Source organism: Melanostigma gelatinosum (assembly GCF_949748355.1).
Source record: "Melanostigma gelatinosum genome assembly, chromosome: 24".
Classification (NCBI taxonomy): domain Eukaryota; kingdom Metazoa; phylum Chordata; class Actinopteri; order Perciformes; family Zoarcidae; genus Melanostigma; species Melanostigma gelatinosum.
The window spans coordinates 11,091,830-11,110,976 of NC_136657.1; the positions used below are offsets into that span (position 1 = coordinate 11,091,830).

Below are 19,147 nucleotides of genomic sequence, written 5' to 3' on the forward strand. Positions count from 1 at the left end.
CTTTATTTATATATATATGTATGTATGTATATGTATACATACATACATACATATATATATGTATATTCATATATGTACATATATGTATATATATATATATACGTATATATATATATATATATACATATATGTATATATATATACGTATATATATGTATATATATATATATATGTATGTATATATATACGTATATATATATATATACGTATATATATATATATATACGTATATATATATATATATGTATGTATATATATATATATATGTATGTATATACATATATATATATATATATGTATGTATATATATATACATATGTATGTATATATATATATACGTATATATATATATATATATACGTATATATATATGTATATATACGTATATATATATGTATATATACGTATATATACATATATATATATACGTATATATACGTATATACGTATATATACGTATATATATATATGTATATATACGTATATATATATATAATATACACACAAGCATTCACACAGACAACGAGATGAAACCAGATCCGATTCTGACAAACAACCTTCTTCTGACTTTGTAAAATATTTGCAATGAAAATAAATAAAAAATAATTAAAGTGTATTGTATATAAATTATGTTTAAATGTGTTTGTTATGACTGACAAACGATGAACGCAGGTGATTTCACGGCTTTAACATTTTTTAATTCAATACGGGACAATTAGAGACGTTTCATAGATTACACGGATATTACTGTTGATGTAACTTTTTAATTAACAATCAAGCCAGATAAATATAATAATATATTTATATAAATACATATATTAATATGGTAATAAACTCAATCCAATAAAATACGTTTTAACAATTGGCTTCAGTGGAAAACAGACTTTTCTAATGTAGATTTTTCTTGCTAAATAAACAACAAATGTCTGAAAGACGATATCTTACTGTGCAACAACTCTGTGCTGAGGATGGGACTTTAAACGGGTCCATCCTCTGGGGAGCAGGACATCTAATGGAGATCTGCCTGAACTTTGTTAACACGTCGCTTTTACAATGAACAACAAAATGAAGAACAATGTTTCAATAAACGAAACGAAGGTCACTGAACCTTCTCTTCAAGACAATAACATTTTAATCAATCCAGACGGGTTTGTTGGGCCATCAGACGGCGGCCGGGATGAAATGTCCGTGAAGGTCCATGTGGACGTCGGCCGGGATGGAGGCCCGGGCGATCTCCTCGAAGGTCTTGGCGTCGAGGACGAGCATGAACGGGGAGCTGTTCGGATCCGGAGAGATCACGGACGATAAGATCACGCCTGAAAGAAAGAAATCGGTCAGAGTCGGTCGGGGATTTAACCCCGAGATTAGCAAGAGCGTTGCTCACCGTCGTCTTCCTCCACGGCGCCCGGAGACGCGACAAACACCGGCTCCGAAGGGAAGCAGTTCTCCTGCTGCCACTCGACGTGTCTCCGGGTGACGATGTCGAACTTGGCCAACTGTTGGACGAACGACAGAGAATTGGAGTCTATTCCGAGTCAGAGAGCTACGATGCAATTCATCTCTTCAAAGAAATCCTCCCGTTATCGGGAAGTAGTGGGCGCTAGCGCCCCGGGCTCAGAAATACTGAGCGCTGGCGCATCACCCTTCTCCGAGTCGGGCGGAAGAAGAAGAAAAAGAGAAATGGTTCCATACATTAGCTTTTAAACCAAAGGGGTACCTTCACAAAAACTCTGCTAGCATTTAGCTTAGCTCAGAAGCGAAACAAGGCGCATGTGTTTCACGTCTGTTGCGCTCAGGAGCAGCGATAAGCAACGGACAGCCCGATCTCACAACTGCTCTGGCCGATCGTAACGTTGAGAATTCAGTTTTTCTGCACCGATTATGATTTTTCAAGAGAAAGATGCATCTCAGAATCAATTGTTTTCCCCAAACCCCAGAAAGTACAGCAGAGGCTGATGTGAATGCACTTTTGCAGATATTTGGTCACAAACAAAAGTAAAATTAAAAAACAAATTTTACAAATTAAAAAACTCGGATGTGTCGGTCGGTCCACAAAAATGTCAGTTTTTACCCTCGGAGGCTGGAATTTGCCATTGAGGTTAAGTGTGTGAGGTCGCAGCTCCTGCTAACCCCTCTCCTCTGGGAACACGAGTGTTTGAGATGTTTCAGTCTGGACCAAAACGGTGGAACGATTGATCTACACATTTGATTGTCGGAGGTGCTTCACCTTGTTGGGATGAGGCGACCACTCCATCTTGGAGCCGTAGAAGTATCGGTACTTCTTCGCGTTGAAATTGTAGTTGATTCCCGGCAGCTCCAGGCCTGAGGAGGAACCGGTACTTGTTAGCTCGAGAACGATTAAACGTTCTTCAATCTGTGTGCGGATGACGAACCGTCAAACAGAGTTTCTGGCTGGCAGTAGATGGAGCCGTCCTCCCGCATCACCGCCTGGGCCGTCGTGTTCGCCAGGGTCACCAGGTTGGATCCTCTGGGGGCGTCCTGGAGAACCACAAACTGTCAACACATGCGACTCTTAAAAGTCGTCTCGGGCGTGTTTCGGTTGTCGGACTTCACCTTGTGGACGTCGAGCGGCAGGACGAACCTCTGGCACACCGGCGGCGCAAATCTCTTGTTGGTCTGGACGAAGTCGTCGGTCTCCTGCCTCATGTTCCGGATGTAGAACATCTCGTACAGGTTGCTGTTCTTGTAGGCGATCAGGTCGAAGACCACGTGGCCGTCGTCCTCGTACGCGTTGATGTGGTGGAAGACCACCAGGGCGTCGCCGTAGAAACGGGTGGACCCGGCCCGTCCCGTCTTTCTGTTGACGACGTGGAACAAAGTCTCGGGAAGGAAAAGCAAACGGTTATAATGTCGATCTGCAGACCTGTTGGAGGGTTAGTCAGCGGTATGCAACACACCTGGGTCAGGTGACAAGCATGTTTTCTTTAAACCATCGGCTAGCTGTAAAAACCCTCATTATCGTAAGATATTCATCTTTCCCAGGGCCCTTGAACACATCATGTGTGACGAACGTTTCCGTCAGAAAAGCAACCAAAACATAATATTCTCCATGTCCCATTTAGAATCTCGCCACAAATAAAGCGTTTACTTTAACCAGATTCTGAAAAAACATGAAAGCGTGAGCCCCTCGGTGAAGTCATGATTGATTCACCGGAGACCAGCAGTCATGTGACAAAAGTTGTCTGAAAAAGTAAAACCCCAGCCACACTTGTAAATAGAACCTCATCTATTGTTGGACCACAAGCTGAACCAATAAACAACAATCAAGTTGCACATACCACAAGTGTTGCTGGAGTTCTTTTGGGGACACTAACTAAACCATAGCCTTGTTTTCCCGTCACAACATCCAGTTTGATTGACTTTAATTGTTTGTAAATGAAGGTCATTGTAGGTGGGGGACTCACGATGTCATCCTCATCAAATTTGAGGCAGCTGCCCCAGTTGACCCCTCTGAAGTAGGCGGTGGCCAGTTTGACGATGTCCAGTTTGAAGGGCTGCTCCACGAACACGATGTAGTTGTCGGTCATGCCGAAGCTGTGGAAGTAACTCGGGAACCGAGTGGAACGAAACGGGATCGAACACACCTGCTGGACTTTCCTCAGCGCCGGCTTCTTGCGCTCTTTATCTGGAAAAAACATCAACACTGTAAGTACCTTTATTATTGTCGGATGTTTATTGAACTTGTGCAAAAGAAAATTGGGGATTGTTTCCAACTCTGGAGACGAACGGCTGGCTAGTTAGCTAGCTAGCTTGTCCCTCTCCTAGCGGTGGGGAGTGAGGTTCAGTGTAGCATGAAAGCATGGTGGAATTACTAAGCTAGCCAACTAGCCAGTCTGCAAGTCTCTCTAGCTCCACCATGCTTTGGTGCTCCACTGATTACAGACAATCAGCCAAAGAAGTTGCTACTCTCCAAGCTTTGTTCTTACACTGTTTTTTAATTGTTTTTAAATCTCCTTTTCTTTTGCCTTATGTTTTGATGCTTTTAATGGTTTTATGTGAAGCACTTTGAATTACCTTGTTGTTGAAATGTGCTATACAAATAAACTTGCCTTGCCTTGTAATGTTACAGCTCCATTGCTTGTTTTAGTCGTTTGAGTTGCCGCAAGGTTGTTTACTTTATATGTAAATTAGATCGCTTCAACGGTCACAATGGCAACGGTGCACATAGACAATGGCCGCCGCTCTGAGCGTCCCGCTCCAGGATGGTTTGTCAGTCCGTCTTCTCCGGTTTCTGTGGTTTCATCATTCATGTTCCCCTCAGGATGAATTGCAACAACTATGTTGATCCTCAGACTTCTCATCAGGTCAACATGTTTATGGACAAATTACTGCAGAACTAAAGACATTCATCAGCCTCAGCTGGACTCTGTATTGACTCTTAGTTTTGGTTTCTTTCTCAGAGGCTGCAAGTCTCTTAGAACTCCCAACTTTTCCTCAAAATATTACTCCTTTGCTCCTTAATTCTCCATCTCAAACAGAGAAACCAGATTTCCTGTTTACATAATGTCTTCTGAAGAGACGGTATCTTCTGCCACGCTGCCAATCTTTGAGGACGTTGCTGATATCAAGTCTGTTTCCAGGACAGTCTGATTGCAGCATCACAAAACAATTTAGATAAGAACGTGACTTCTGCAGCTCAGGTTCAATAAAGTAACTTTATTGCTGTAAATAATCTAAAATACAAAGTTCCCCTGCAGTAAAGACCTCCAGCATCCACATGAACACCAGATCTTTAGGATTTTGAAGTGGAATCAGATCCCTGTGGACCACCTTACCTGAAGCATCAGCTGGGACTTTGAAGATGACGTATTTAGGCAGGCCCAGGCCCATAATGGCGGTGCCCATGTTGTAGGTGTTGCCCTCGTCGTCATAGTGAGGGTGAGCCGTCGCCAAGTTCAGAGCAATGTGGTTCCTGTAGTTGATCTAGAATTCGGTGTAGAGGTTGTACAACGAGAACATGATTCATTTGAGGAAGTATCTGTACTTCGAGGAGGCGACGGAGACCAACTTACCCTGCCGACAGTCTCAAGGGTAGCAGGGTCAATCTGGTTCATGTAGTTGACCTCGGAGGAGGCGTAGTAGTCCTGACCGTAGCGGATGATGTTGATCAGGTTGTTATCAGTGAAGTCAGGGATGATGTTGCTGAGGTGTGTGAATGCCCTACAGAGAGTTTGAACAAAGACAACCTGTACAACCAACAGATGAACCTCACATCAGCACAGAAGTAGGTCCTGGACGGACTAACAGATCTCGAAATCCTCTGGACGGACTAACACAGATCTCGAAATCCTCTGGACGGACTAACACAGATCTCTAAATGCTCTGGACGGACTAACAGATCTCTAAATGTCCTGGACGGACTAACACGGATCTCTAAATGCTCTGGACGGACTAACGCAGATCTCTCAATGCTCTGGACGGACTAACGCAGATCTCTTCATTCTGGATGGACTAACGCAGATCTCTAAATGCTCTGGACGGACTAACGCAGATCTCTAAATGCTCTGGACGGACTAACGCAGATCTCTAAATGCTCTGGACGGACTAACGCAGATCTCTAAATGCTCTGGACGGACTAACGCAGATCTCTCAATGCTCTGGACGGACTAACGCAGATCTCTCAATGCTCTGGACGGACTAACGCAGATCTCTAAATGCTCTGGGCGGACTAACGCGGATCTCTAAATGCTCTGGGCGGACTAACACAGATCTCTTCATTCTGGATGGACTAACGCAGATCTCTAAATGCTCTGGACGGACTAACGCGGATCTCTAAATGCTCTGGACGGACTAACGCGGATCTCTAAATGCTCTGGACGGACTAACGCGGATCTCTAAATGCTCTGGACGGACTAACGCGGATCTCTAAATGCTCTGGACGGACTAACGCGGATCTCTAAAAGCTCTGGACGGACTAAGGCGGATCTCTAAATGCTCTGGACGGACTAACGCGGATCTCTCAATGCTCTGGACGGACTAACGCAGATCTCTAAATGCTCTGGACGGACTAACGCAGATCTCTAAATGCTCTGGACGGACTAACGCAGATCTCTCAATGCTCTGGACGGACTAAGGCGGATCTCTAAATGCTCTGGACGGACTAACGCAGATCTCTAAATGCTCTGGACGGACTAACGCGGATCTCTAAATGCTCTGGACGGACTAAGGCGGATCTCTAAATGCTCTGGACGGACTAACGCAGATCTCTAAATGCTCTGGGCGGACTAACGCAGATCTCTAAATGCTCTGGACGGACTAACGCAGATCTCTCAATGCTCTGGACGGACTAATGCAGATCTCTCAATGCTCTGGACGGACTAAGGCAGATCTCTCAATGCTCTGGACGGACTAACGCGGATCTCTAAATGCTCTGGACGGACTAACGCAGATCTCTAAATGCTCTGGACGGACTAACGCAGATATCTAAATGCTCTGGACGGACTAACGCAGATCTCTAAATGCTCTGGACGGACTAACGCAGATCTCTCAATGCTCTGGACGGACTAAGGCGGATCTCTAAATGCTCTGGACGGACTAACGCAGATCTCTAAATGCTCTGGACGGACTAACGCGGATCTCTAAATGCTCTGGACGGACTAAGGCGGATCTCTAAATGCTCTGGACGGACTAACGCAGATCTCTAAATGCTCTGGATGAACTGAAACAGATCTTTACTTGTTCTGTACCTGGAAAAGATGTTTTTGCAGGGATCCGGGTAGATCATGGTTCCAAACTCTGAGACGACGATTCTATTGGCCTTGATGTTCCTTTTGTACGTGTCGCTCTTCAGAAACTTACTCCTGTAGGTCACCTCACCTGAAACGGCACCACCTCCAGGTAAAGTCTCACAGCAACCGGTCTAACGTCCCTTCAGTGAGATCATGTTTCATGTAAATCTGAATTCTTTTCTTTTCTCACCGTTGGCGAAGGTGAAGCTGTGAAGGAGCGACATGCCGTCAAACCAGTGGTTGTACTCGGAGCTGCCCACGGAGAACAGGCCCGGTCCGTTCCTCAGGAGAGTTCCCTGCAGCCAGGACGGGATGGACCCTGCAGGTCAGAGGTCACACAGGTATTCTACCTCGTTTACTGTCTTTGGTATATTCCTGTGACACTACGACTCAGAGGGGAAACACAATGTAAACAAGAAGGTGAAATAAAACAAAGTCAACTTATTGAAGAGACGTTTCATACCTAGATAAAATAACAACTAAAATACAAAACAGTGAAGAAATAAATCAACTCTCCCCACTGTGATGATTGATTAATGTTCTGCTTCATGCATGAATAAATATATATATATATATATATTATGGAACATTGTCTAATGATCAAGTTCACAGTCTGTTGTTACGCCACAGTATTTATTTTAATATTTCCAACACACTTTAATTAAATGTCTCTCAGTTTTTCCACAAACGCCTTTTAATTTACATTTAAATATGTATTTAAAATGCATAAATAATTAAGCGTCGCACATTTTCATTTCAACACACATTACAGTGACAGTCCTGTGTGTATTAAAATATCACATGTATATCTTTTAACCAACAAAACACAGAGCTGCTGCTACAGTGTGCAGCTTCAATAGTTTTACACATAAAGTCTTTATATTATGATAAACGTTCTATAATCCTTTGACAGAAATTCTGCATCTGAAACTAAATCAATTTATGAACAGCTTATTCAAATGTTTGTTTGTAAACCATGTGAGACTCAAACTGACCTTTCACCTGAGCTTTCACCGGCTCGGGAGTCTCCAATCCATTTATTGCAAAAATCGACTGCATGTTTCTCGACCTACAAGCCTCGTGTATATTTCCCAGAGTGCACCACTTCAGCAAACTGAACACACGGACTGACAGCAGCTGATCTTATGTGGCCTCCGTCGGTCTACGTGATCATCTCCAGATCTCAGAAAACGTATAAAGTTCGTGGATTATGTAACCGCTCTGCTGTGGACTTCACTCTGCTTTTCACAATAAAAGACTGTTCGGTGGGGGGGGTCTGACGACCTGTGACCTACTGAAAGCGCCACATGATTACAGTGAGAACAACGTGGACTGAGCTTTATTTGGGCCTCAGTCATAAGACTTAAAGAATCAAATGTCCTCTCAACGTTTCTCTCGTTTTATTTTTGTCTCATTTAAAAGAAAGCGTTCCTTCAAAAGAGCAGTGTTGAGTTTCAGTTCAGACGCTGTGTTTCACTGCGAATCTACAGCGATTCATTCCCTGCCTGTGCTTTTAACTTGAAAGGGAACATGCGGACACAAAAAGGTGCTGCCGGAAGAACCTTTGAACCGACTGATTATCTGTGAGCGGTTGTTCTGACATCTGAACCCACTATCGCCCGTCTGAATGCACTCCGTCATCAACTATATACATGTGTATCTATAGAACAGTACATTTATGAAGTCCACTACAATATTTACTTTAAACCCATTTATTTACATTTAAAATCTGATTGAAATTACTGTCTATCAAAATATTCTCAATGCAGCTGCAACTATCTTTTAACTTTTTTGAAATGAACTATTTTGTCTGTAAAGTAAAGTGTTCAACAGTCCATCACCCCCAAAATACAGCTTACAAACATTATGACAATGAAGAGCAGCTGATCCGAAAGAATGTTTGTGTTATTATTTTATTGGATCATGTGGATCTTATTCTCAGTTGATTACTAATTGTTGCTGCTCTAATTATCACATCCATTAACTTCTATTCATTCATATTCTTCTAAAACCTATTTTGTTACATACAGTATGATAAGTGTTATTGATGTGTTTTATCAAATTAGAAAAAGAGAGAAACTTTTTCATCGTTTGGTTCTTTTCTGGGGTTAAAGTTTGGATAAAGATGAAATCGTCTTTGAAATGAACTTGTGTATTTCAGTGTTGACTTGATTTGGCTGCATGAGAGTGTGAAGATGAAGTGAACTTCAGACTGGTCCACTTTATCTCCTGCTGTGTAATTGGTTTGATCCGTTTCCTGCTTTATAGCCGCTCTTATCAGGATCTAACTGCTCTGACGAGTAACTCAACCTAGAAATACTCAGAGCTGTGATGCTTTCAGGAGGAAGAAGACTGAGTCCAGAGAGCGGAGTTCACGTCTCACTCTCAGCGTTATGACATCATATAAACGACACATGACAATACTACAAACTGATGACATGTTCTATATACACAAGAACATTGTCGTTGCTGCAACCTACATATTGTAGAAACTCCTGAACCAAAGAAAAGACGTGATTGTGTGAGAGGACAAATGTGTCTGACGCTTTTATTTTCTAGAAAGTCTTTTTTACTGTTGGGTGTTGTTTTGTTTAGTAGACCGAGAAAAAAACAATGTTTCGTGGTTCAAGATTAACAAACTGAAAGAGACAAAGATCCTCTGAGCAACTGCTGAACAGAAAGAGAAGAAATCAGCGTCATTGGTCAAAGAAACTGGAGGCTTTGATTTAAACAGGAACAGCTTCCTGTTTCAAGAGTTTCACAATAAAAGCAGCCGAGAACGGTCTCCACGGCTCTGATGGACTCCAGACTCGTTCTACATCCAGTTCAACAGGATTCTGTCATGTGACACAAACTGTTTGACATGTAAATATACTTTTTGGTTATTATTGACGGAGAGAAGAACATCATCAGCATATCGGCTGATTCAGAACTTTTCAATGACTAATCTGTCAAACATTACAATTCACAAAATACATCTAAAATTACAATGTCATGCTATGATATGATATATATTTTATATATATACAATAACAGCAGACTAAATGGATACAAATTCCATTTCTTTCTGTCTAAACAACATCAATACTTCTTGTTTTTTAACCTTATTTTATTTCTTAAGGAAGAGTATAACATACGTCTATTACAAGAGTATTGATCAGCTATAATCAGGTGTTCCTTAAATCATCAACTTATCTAACACTGACTGACATCTGAAGCTATATAATCAATAATAATAACATGTAGATTTATGGATTCACAAAGAATTAAACACCACGTACAGGTAGTTTTTTGGATGAAAAATGAAGTTTATTACAAACAACGACAGAGAGCTGTTAGCGGTCAGTTAGCAGCTGTTAGTTCTGTACAAATAACACTGTTTGATTGGTGAGTTGAGTTTGCCGATCGGCAACAAGGCTAGGTCTCAAACAGCACCCATGCCCTCTGTAGTGCACTACTGTACACCTCAAACCTCTTGTGGTGCGTGCTACATCGTCCGTAGTGCACTACCTCCCCATTAGGCCCCTTCATAGTGTGCTATTTCCCTCCTTAAACCCTGCTTAGTGCACTACCTTTCTCCTTCTTTAGTGCCCTATATCCTTTAGAGTGCACGACCATCCTCCTTCTTTAGTGCACCCTATATCCTTTAGAGTGCACTACCATCCTCCTTCTTTTGTGCACCCTATATCCTTTAGAGTGCACTACTATCCTCCTTCTTTAGTGCCCTATATCTTTTAGAGTGCACGACCATCCTCCTTCTTTCGTGCACCCTATATCCTTTAGAGTGCACTACTATCCTCCTTCTTTAGTGCCCTATATCCTTTAGAGTGCACGACCATCCTCCTTCTTTAGTGCCCTATATCCTTTAGAGTGCACGACCCACCTCCTTCTTTCGTGCACCCTATATCCTTTAGAGTGCACTACCATCCTCCTTCTTTTGTGCACCCTATATCCTTTAGAGTGCACTACCATCCTTCTTTAGTGCCCTATATCCTTTAGAGTGCACTACCATCCTCCTTCTTTTGTGCACCCTATATCCTTTAGAGTGCACTACTATCCTCCTTTAGTGCCCTATATCCTTTAGAGTGCACGACCATCCTCCTTCTTTCGTGCACCCTATATCCTTTAGAGTGCACTACCATCCTCCTTCTTTTGTGCACCCTATATCCTTTAGAGTGCACGACCATCCTCCTTCTTTCGTGCACCCTATATCCTTTAGAGTGCACTACCATCCTCCTTCTTTTGTGCACCCTATATCCTTTAGAGTGCACGACCATCCTCCTTCTTTAGTGCACCCTATATCCTTTAGAGTGCACTACCATCCTCCTTCTTTAGTGCACCCTATATCCTTTAGAGTGCACTACCATCCTCCTTCTTTAGTGCACCCTATATCCTTTAGAGTGCACTACCATCCTCCTTCTTTTGTGCACCCTATATCCTTTAGAGTGCACTACCATCCTCCTCCTGTAGTGCACCCTATATCCTTTAGAGTGCACTACCATCCTCCTTCTTTAGTGCACCCTCTAGTGCAAACTCTTCATAATGCACTTCTTTCCTCTTTACACCGTCTTTGTAGTGCACTACCATCCATCCTAGAACCTTTCTGGTGCACTCCATGTTCTCTAGTTGTGACATTTTGTTGAAGACATTGGACCCCACAGACGATACGTCACTTTGTTTTCTACTCTTTCTTGTTGACATTAACATTCCTGGAAAAGGAAACAAAGGTAGCGTCCTTCACCTCATTAACGCCGCGTTAACGTGTGAAGGGAAAGACGAGTTGCAGAGAAGTTCGCGTCATTAAGACGGGATATAAATACTGTGAATAAGTATTATTAACAGACTTGAGGGACATGAATGCGGCGTTAAAGTGCATTTAAGAGCAGCACCCTCAGCAGGCTAAAGTCAGGGCATTTCTTTCAGCGTGTGAACACATTGCATTTGAATGTGTTGCCCACACGTTTTGTGTTTTCGTCCTTTTTTCTTTCATAACTTTACATGTTTTACAAGTAATAGTTTGAATAATGAAAGAGGATTTTAATGCTGTAACAGTGCATGAAAATTCTTCTCGTCTCTGAGAATAAACTTAATACAACAAACAACGACCAGCTGCTGAGCTCCGTAAACACATTTTAACCTGCTGAGACGCACAATAACCGGTGTGTGTTGCTCTTTAACGCAACTCGGTTCTCACAATCACAACCTGCTGAGCTGCATTTTAAGGCAGCGTTCCACCTTAAACTCCTTTTATAGTTTCCTATGTCGCTCCCTACACCCTTCATAGTGCACTGCTGCCCACCTTAAGCCCTCCGTAGTGCACGTGACGGGGCTACGTAGCTCCTTAAGGACCAGGGTAGAGAGAGAGAGAGAGAGAGAGAGAGAGAGAGAGAGAGAGAGAGAGAGAGAGAGAGAGAGAGAGAGAGAGAGAGAGAGAGAGAGAGAGAGAGAGAGAGAGAGAGAGAGAGAGAGAGAGAGAGAGAGAGAGAGAGAGAGAGAGAGAGAGAGAGAGAGAGAGAGAGAGAGAGATATTTCAGTGTCCAGAGTTCGTGGAGTAGCAGTTGGAGGTCTGGTCTATTTACAGGAACAAGAAATGCATAATATCCAAACTAACCAGAGCTGCATGTACAACAGGGGGAGGAAGGAAGGAAGGAAAGGAGGAAGGAAGGAAAGGAGGAAGGGCCGGCGGCAGCTCTGGTTCGCTAAAAAGACAAAAAAGCTGGTGTCACCGCAAACAACGAGTCGTCATGGCAACGCTACACCGGGACACCACCTAACTGTCCGTGGAAAAACACACACGGGACGTCGTCAATAACACACACACACATTCTCTCTCACACACACACGCATACAAACAACATGACAAAACAGTTTCTCTTTTTTTTCTAGTTGAGGTGAAAAACAGCTTCTAATATTCTTAAGGATCATAATCATTAGAGTTAAATCTTCTTCATCGTCATCATCATAGCAGTGGGGTGTTTGTGTGCAGTGTGTGTGTGTGTGTGTGTGTGTACACTATTAACAGGATGACACGCAGAGAGAGAGAGGGCCGTTCTGATTGGCTGACGGGTCTTTTCCACCTCTTCTCTTCCAGGAGGCTTTTTATTATTGTTTGACTTTTTTTTTAAATTGTCTCTCGTTTCAGTTTCCTGGAATCACAGTTTGTTGTCGTCGGTGATGACGATGTGGTCATGTGGCCTCCCTCCCGTTGACATCACGCAGGAGACAGTCTGTGACGTCCTCATTGCTCGGGGGGGGGCAGTAAACTGGATGGCGACGTCTGATTGGACGAGGCGAGGACTGGAGGCGTGTTTTTGGTTGAACGTTGAAGCACCAGGAGGGAGGAGACTACCGGTACCTGCTGCTGGGACTTTCTAATACTGGCAGGTAATCAGGGTTTAAAGTGTGTCAGAAAACATTCATCATCGCTCAGTTTATGACTGGAGCCTGGAGGACGGAGACGTCTGTCCCAACATAAGGGTCGGGACCCTCCAAGGGGTCACAGGGTAGAAAGTTATGTTCTGTCTCTGAAACGCTGGATAGCTTTAGCCCGAACTCTGTTCAAATCATCGACAACGCCGAGAACATAACTGTTCAAATCTGGAGTTGTTTAGATATTTTAGGTTGTATTGGACATCTCCACCTTAAGACCACCTCTCACCGTCATAAAATAATTTCCCAGCATGCCTCTGGCCCTGCTACCTTGCAGTGTTTTACGTGTGTATTCGTAGTAAACCGGACTCTGCCGTCAGTGTATTGTTGCGTATCTTTGTATGTGTCAGTGTGTGTTGAGGACGTTGCGTGCCACCCAGCCCTCGGCGGCCGGCGAGTCGCTGTTGGCCGGCCGGTACACCAGACTCTGACCCTGCTGGTTGGACGCCAGAATCTGAACCTTCTCGCCCCGAAACACGGAGATCTCGTCCTCCCGAACCGCCACAAAGTCCTGCAGCACCAGCACCAGCTCCTAAGGGTTGTCAATGTTCACATTTAGCAACAATCTCAAGTTAAGAAATCAAGTACGATAAGAAGGCGCGAGTCCAACCTGGTCGTCCTGCTCGTTGTCAGGAGGAGGCTGAGGGGCGTGGCCGTTGGGCGTGGGCGGGGCCGATGGCGGTCGCCCTGACGACAAAGGCCGGGTCACCGAGATCCCGCCCTCCTTCCTCTGGTACTCAATGGGAGACTGAAGAGCTGTTGGGAGTTCAAACTGATTCAGGTTCAAATAAACCAGATCAAATCCTAATCAAGGAGCTTCAAGATGAAGGCGATTCAAAGACATCCAAGACTGCGTCGGGGGGACTCGAGCAATAATTCAGCCAGGTCCAATGATGCAACGTGGATGTACTCACCTGACAGGAAATTGTTCTGTGCATCCAGCAGGGTGGCGATGGTCTCCACCCAGGTGGTTTTGATGCTGGCGGAGGACGCCTGCAGCGTGAAGCGCTCTGCCGAACCCCGAGACCACAACACGAACTTACAGGGTTCCCCGTCCACGCTGTCCTGCATCGCCAGGTAACTCACCTGACCACACACACAAACAAAACGACTCCCATCATTCCCAGTGCGAACCAGCCAGAACACACACGTCCATGTCGTGAGCCGATATAAAGCCTTCAGTCCCACCTTGATGCTGTTCTTGAACTGGTACCCCGGGTTGTTGGAGCCTTTGCGCAGCAGTTCGCTGAAAATAACTATCTGCTCGAACAGGAAAACTCTGCGCTCTTTACTGCGAGACAGAACTCCTCCGTCCTGCTCCCAAACACAGAAGGTCTCCTGCTGCAGCAGCTTCCCCTGAGACGTCAGCTTCCCCTGGACGACAAGGACAACGGTCAGAGTCCTCAGGGTTTTGCTTTTGGGGTTCCTCAGGGTTCTATTCTGGGTCCTACATTATTTGTTTTTCAGCCACTTTGAGGCAGCAGAACAAGATGTAAAACTCCAACATAAATAAATAACTTTCACCTCATTATGTAGTTGTGGCTAACATGCTGGCAAACAGCTGCCTGCTGGCACATCCAATAGACTAAGAGCAACATTTAACCCTGATAATAATCAACTGTGGGGTTCCTCAGGGTTCTATTCTGGGTCCTTTGTAGTTCCATTTTGGTTAAAACTGCGTTAATAGTTTTTTTTGGCCACTTGGGGGGAAAAAAACAAGCCCCTGACATATTATCACAATACATGCATGTAAAGCATGAAGTAATATTTTAGCTAATATTTGCTGAGTTGACAGTATTTGTCTCGTGAATAGTGTAACTTTAGTGTGGTCTGTAGCTCTCTTGTTGCAGATTCAATGTGAGAACATTTGCTATTGAATGTATTGATCATTGTAGTTCATATCTGAACTTATATCTCAAATGAACTAACAGACCCACATCTGTCCGTTTGCTTCCTACTTTCACTTTATTGAGGTTTGAGGCTCGTGGTTTGTTCTACCTCGTATCCCTGCAGGCGTCCCAGGTTCATCATGTCGTTGCAGCGATTCGGCACCAATGACATCAGCTCCACCGCTTTCTGCACACACACACACATACAGTTTAACATCACCAAAGTTTAATGATTCACCGTCCTGCGTACATCTTTTAACGCCACCATCATTATGACAAAAGGCAAGGCAAGTTTATTTGTATAGCACATTTCAACAACAAGGTCATAAGTCCTCTAATCCTTGACATATTCTTCAGGTGATAGGAGGCTGATTTTGTAATTGTCTTGATATGGCTGTTCAGGTTGAGGTCTGAATCCATAACTACACCTAGATTTCTGGCTTGGTTTGTGGGTTTTAACATCAGTGACTGAAGCTGAGTGCTGATTTTCAATTGTTCGTCCTTGGTACCAAAAACAATTACTTCTGTTTTATCTTTGTTTAATTGAAGAAAACTCTGGCACATCCAGTTGTTGGTTTGTTCAATGCAGTTACCCAGCCCTTGTATGGGATTATAGTCCCCTGGTGACATAGTTATGTAGATTTGTGTGTCGTCTGCATAATTATGATAACACACTTTGTTGTTTTCCATAATCTGAGCTAGTGGAAGCATGTAGATGTTGAACAGAAGAGGCCCCAGTATTGAACCTTGGGGAACACCACATGTCATTTTAGTCAGCTCTGATGTGTAATCAGCTACAGACACAAAGTATTCTCGGCCCTTCAAGTAGGATTCAAACCAGTTAAGTGCTGTGCCAGAGAGTCCCACCCAGATGTTTAGTCTTTCTAGGAGTATGTCATGGTCGACCGTGTGGAATGCAGCACTGAGATCCAGTAACACTAAGACTGAACTTCTGCCATTGTCTATGTTTAAGTGGATGTCGTTGAAAACCTTAACAAGAGCAGTTTCAGTGCTGTGGTGCTGTCGAAAGCCTGACTGGAAAACATCAAAGCAGTTATTTACGGCCAAGAAGTCGGTCAGCTGTTGGAAAACCGCTTTTTCAATTATTTTACTTAAAAATGGGAGGTTTGATATTGGCCTATCATTTTTCATCGTTGCGGAGTCTAAACTAGCCTTCTTTAGCAGCGGTTTAATAACTGAAGTTTTTAGGGCTTGTGGGAAGACACCTGAGAGAAGGGATGTGTTTACAATTTGTAAGAGATCAGTGGTCATGCAGTTTGAAATATTTTTGAAAAAGTGTGTTGGTAGAATATCCAAGCAGCAGGAGGATGACTTCAGATGTTGTATAATGTCTTCTAGGCTTCTACGGTCGATTGAAAGAAATTGTGTCCCAAAAAAAACCACATTCTTCCACTTATTCTGGTTTACTGAATTATAATCCCACTCTCAAAAAAAGTAAATGTTAACAAGTAGTGTACTAAAACCTTAAATGAGTACAACAAGTAGGGCAAAGGGTTCTTATGTGGTTTATATTTAAATATAGAAACAGAAGGATTTACCTCGACTTCTTCACAGTCCAGTCCTGCTTTGGACGTATACTTGAGAAAATCCTGAAAGACAGACAGACAAGTGATTTAAAGAGTATTATATAAATATGTCTGTGTGTGTGTGTGTGTGTGTATATATATATATATATATATATATATATATATACATATATATATATATATATACATATATATATATATATATATATATATGTATATATATATATATATATATATATATATATATACATATGTATATATATGTATATATATATGTATATATATATATATATATACATATGTATACATATATATATATATATACATATGTATATATATATATATATGTATATATATATATATATCGTCAGTAGACGCTCACAGACCTTCAGCAGCAGCTGGTATTTGGTGATTCTCTGGATGGGTTTGATCAGATAATCACTGATCGACATCCTGCAGCTGATCTCGTGCTGGATGTCCTGCAGACAGACAGACAGACAGACAGACAGACAGACAGGTTCATTCGTCTGTCGTTTGTGTTATCAGCCGTTGGGAGAAGCTGCAGATTTCAGCTCTTAAAATGTCTGAAACTTGAAGTCAAAATAAACTCAGTTTACCTCGAAGAAGCTGTCGTACTCGATGACGATGAACTCTGACCTCGGCTTGTTCTGACAGTAAACCACGTACATGTGGAGGCGACGCTCCTGCAGCACACACACACACGCTGCATTATGAACACGCTTTAGTGTGTGTTCATAGAGCAACACTTGAACTTGTGTTGGTGCTGACCAGCGGGAGGTTAAACTTCTTCTACTCCACTACATCCAGTAAATATTGTACTTTCATCGCCAGTTCGATCCACACAGTACTTTACAAAGTATCTTTGTATCGTTCGTGATACAAACGACGACATTACATTTATTTCCTTCTGAATTATGAATTAAAAAACATGTATATATATATACAATGAAATATATATTTAATATCGAGCACAGGTTTACTCTGCTGCAGCTCTTTTAAACCAGATAAAAAGAGAAAGTTTGAGATAAATATGTCGAGGTATAAAAGACAAAAGTGAAATTAAAATGATTACTCATAACTTTATTTTGGTAAAACTCACGTGTCTGATGAAGAGGTCGGCCAGCAGGTCGTGATTCTGAACACATCGGTCCAACTCCACGAGGAAGAAACTGAACACACACACACACACACAGTGAGTCAGAGAGACTTCTGTCATCAATAATGTCATTATTAATATGAAGAATAATGTGTGACGGACTCGCGGTGCCAGTCGTAGATCTGCTGGATGTTCCCAAAGACGATCTTGTCTTTTCCTCTCATGTCCTCTGGGATTCCTCGGACCTCCAGCCGGGACATGAAGCCCTGAGACGCAAACACAATGTTTACACGTAATATATAAGGTATGGATCATTTATAATCATCGTATATGAACTATAAACGTCTCACCTCCACGATCACAGCCAGGTCCTTCACGTAGTCCTTCTCTGATTGGATCATCTCGTTCACCACAAACCTGAAAAACACAGACGTTTAAAATCTTTTGCTTCTTGATTTTCACACGTTTATGATTTTATTATGTTTGCCTCACATTCGTCCTCTCAGAGCTTTGTTCCTCTGCTCCGTGTCCGACTCGTTGGAGCCCTGATCCGAGTCCAGAGCCTGGAGAACGAAACATAAGAATTACACAACAGAAATATTAAAAATACAACAATGAGAGAAATATAAAAAAACAACAATTAGAGAAATATATAAAATACAACAATGAGAGAAATATAAAAAATACAACAATTAGAGAAATATAAAAATACAACAATGAGAGAAATATATAAAATACAACAATTAGAGAAATATAAAAATACAACAATGAGAGAAATATAAAAAATACAACAATTAGAGAAATATAAAAATACAACAATGAGAGAAATATACAAATACAACAATTAGAGAAATATATAAAATACAACAATGAGAGAAATATAAAAAATACAACAATTAGAGAAATATAAAAATACAACAATGAGAGAAATATATAAAATACAACAATTAGAGAAATATAAAAATACAACAATGAGAGAAATATACAAATACAACAATTAGAGAAATATAAAAATACAACAATTATAGAAATATACAAATACAACAATTAGAGAACTATATAAAATACAACAATTAGAGAAATATACAAAATACAATAATTAGAGAAATATAAAAAATACAACAATTAGAGAAATATATAAAATACAACAATGAGAGAAATATACAAATACAACAATTAGAGAAATATACAAATACAACAATGAGAGAAATATAAAAAATACAACAATTAGAGAAATATAAAAAATACAACAATTAGAGAACTATATAAAATACAACAATGAGAGAAATATAAAAATACAACAATGCGAGAAATATACAAATACAACAATTAGAGAAATATAAAAATACAACAATTAGAGAAATATATAAAATACAATAATTAGAGAAATATATAAAATACAACAATTAGAGAAAT

At 41.7% G+C, this 19,147-nt stretch overlaps 2 protein-coding genes across 2 annotated transcripts in view; both read right to left on the bottom strand.

Annotated features, from left to right (window-relative positions):
• Window positions 1–1,161: 1,161 nt before the first annotated feature.
• bco1l (beta-carotene oxygenase 1, like) lies at window positions 1,162–7,808 on the bottom strand (the record flags this gene model as incomplete). Its single annotated transcript, XM_079296330.1, has 11 exons — window positions 1,162–1,316; window positions 1,385–1,496; window positions 2,228–2,322; window positions 2,394–2,499; window positions 2,575–2,841; window positions 3,426–3,646; window positions 4,797–4,944; window positions 5,034–5,181; window positions 6,708–6,837; window positions 6,940–7,068; window positions 7,745–7,808. The coding sequence occupies 11 exons, from the start codon at window positions 7,806–7,808 to the stop codon at window positions 1,162–1,164; spliced, it is 1,575 nt and encodes a 524-aa protein (XP_079152456.1).
• A 3,270-nt stretch (window positions 7,809–11,078) lies between these two features.
• LOC306797128 (kalirin-like) overlaps window positions 11,079–19,147 on the bottom strand; it is a gene marked incomplete at its 5' end in the record, with an annotated part of 38,521 nt that continues 30,452 nt past the window's right edge. Inside the window, 12 exons of the mRNA XM_079296322.1 lie at window positions 11,079–13,710; window positions 13,789–13,934; window positions 14,093–14,264; window positions 14,367–14,552; window positions 15,177–15,254; window positions 16,627–16,677; window positions 17,001–17,093; window positions 17,232–17,318; window positions 17,735–17,804; window positions 17,894–17,997; window positions 18,082–18,148; window positions 18,224–18,294. Of these exons, the coding sequence (XP_079152448.1) occupies window positions 13,525–13,710; window positions 13,789–13,934; window positions 14,093–14,264; window positions 14,367–14,552; window positions 15,177–15,254; window positions 16,627–16,677; window positions 17,001–17,093; window positions 17,232–17,318; window positions 17,735–17,804; window positions 17,894–17,997; window positions 18,082–18,148; window positions 18,224–18,294 (1,311 nt within the window). The 3' untranslated portion in view covers window positions 11,079–13,524. The remainder of the gene's footprint in view (window positions 13,711–13,788; window positions 13,935–14,092; window positions 14,265–14,366; window positions 14,553–15,176; window positions 15,255–16,626; window positions 16,678–17,000; window positions 17,094–17,231; window positions 17,319–17,734; window positions 17,805–17,893; window positions 17,998–18,081; window positions 18,149–18,223; window positions 18,295–19,147) is intronic.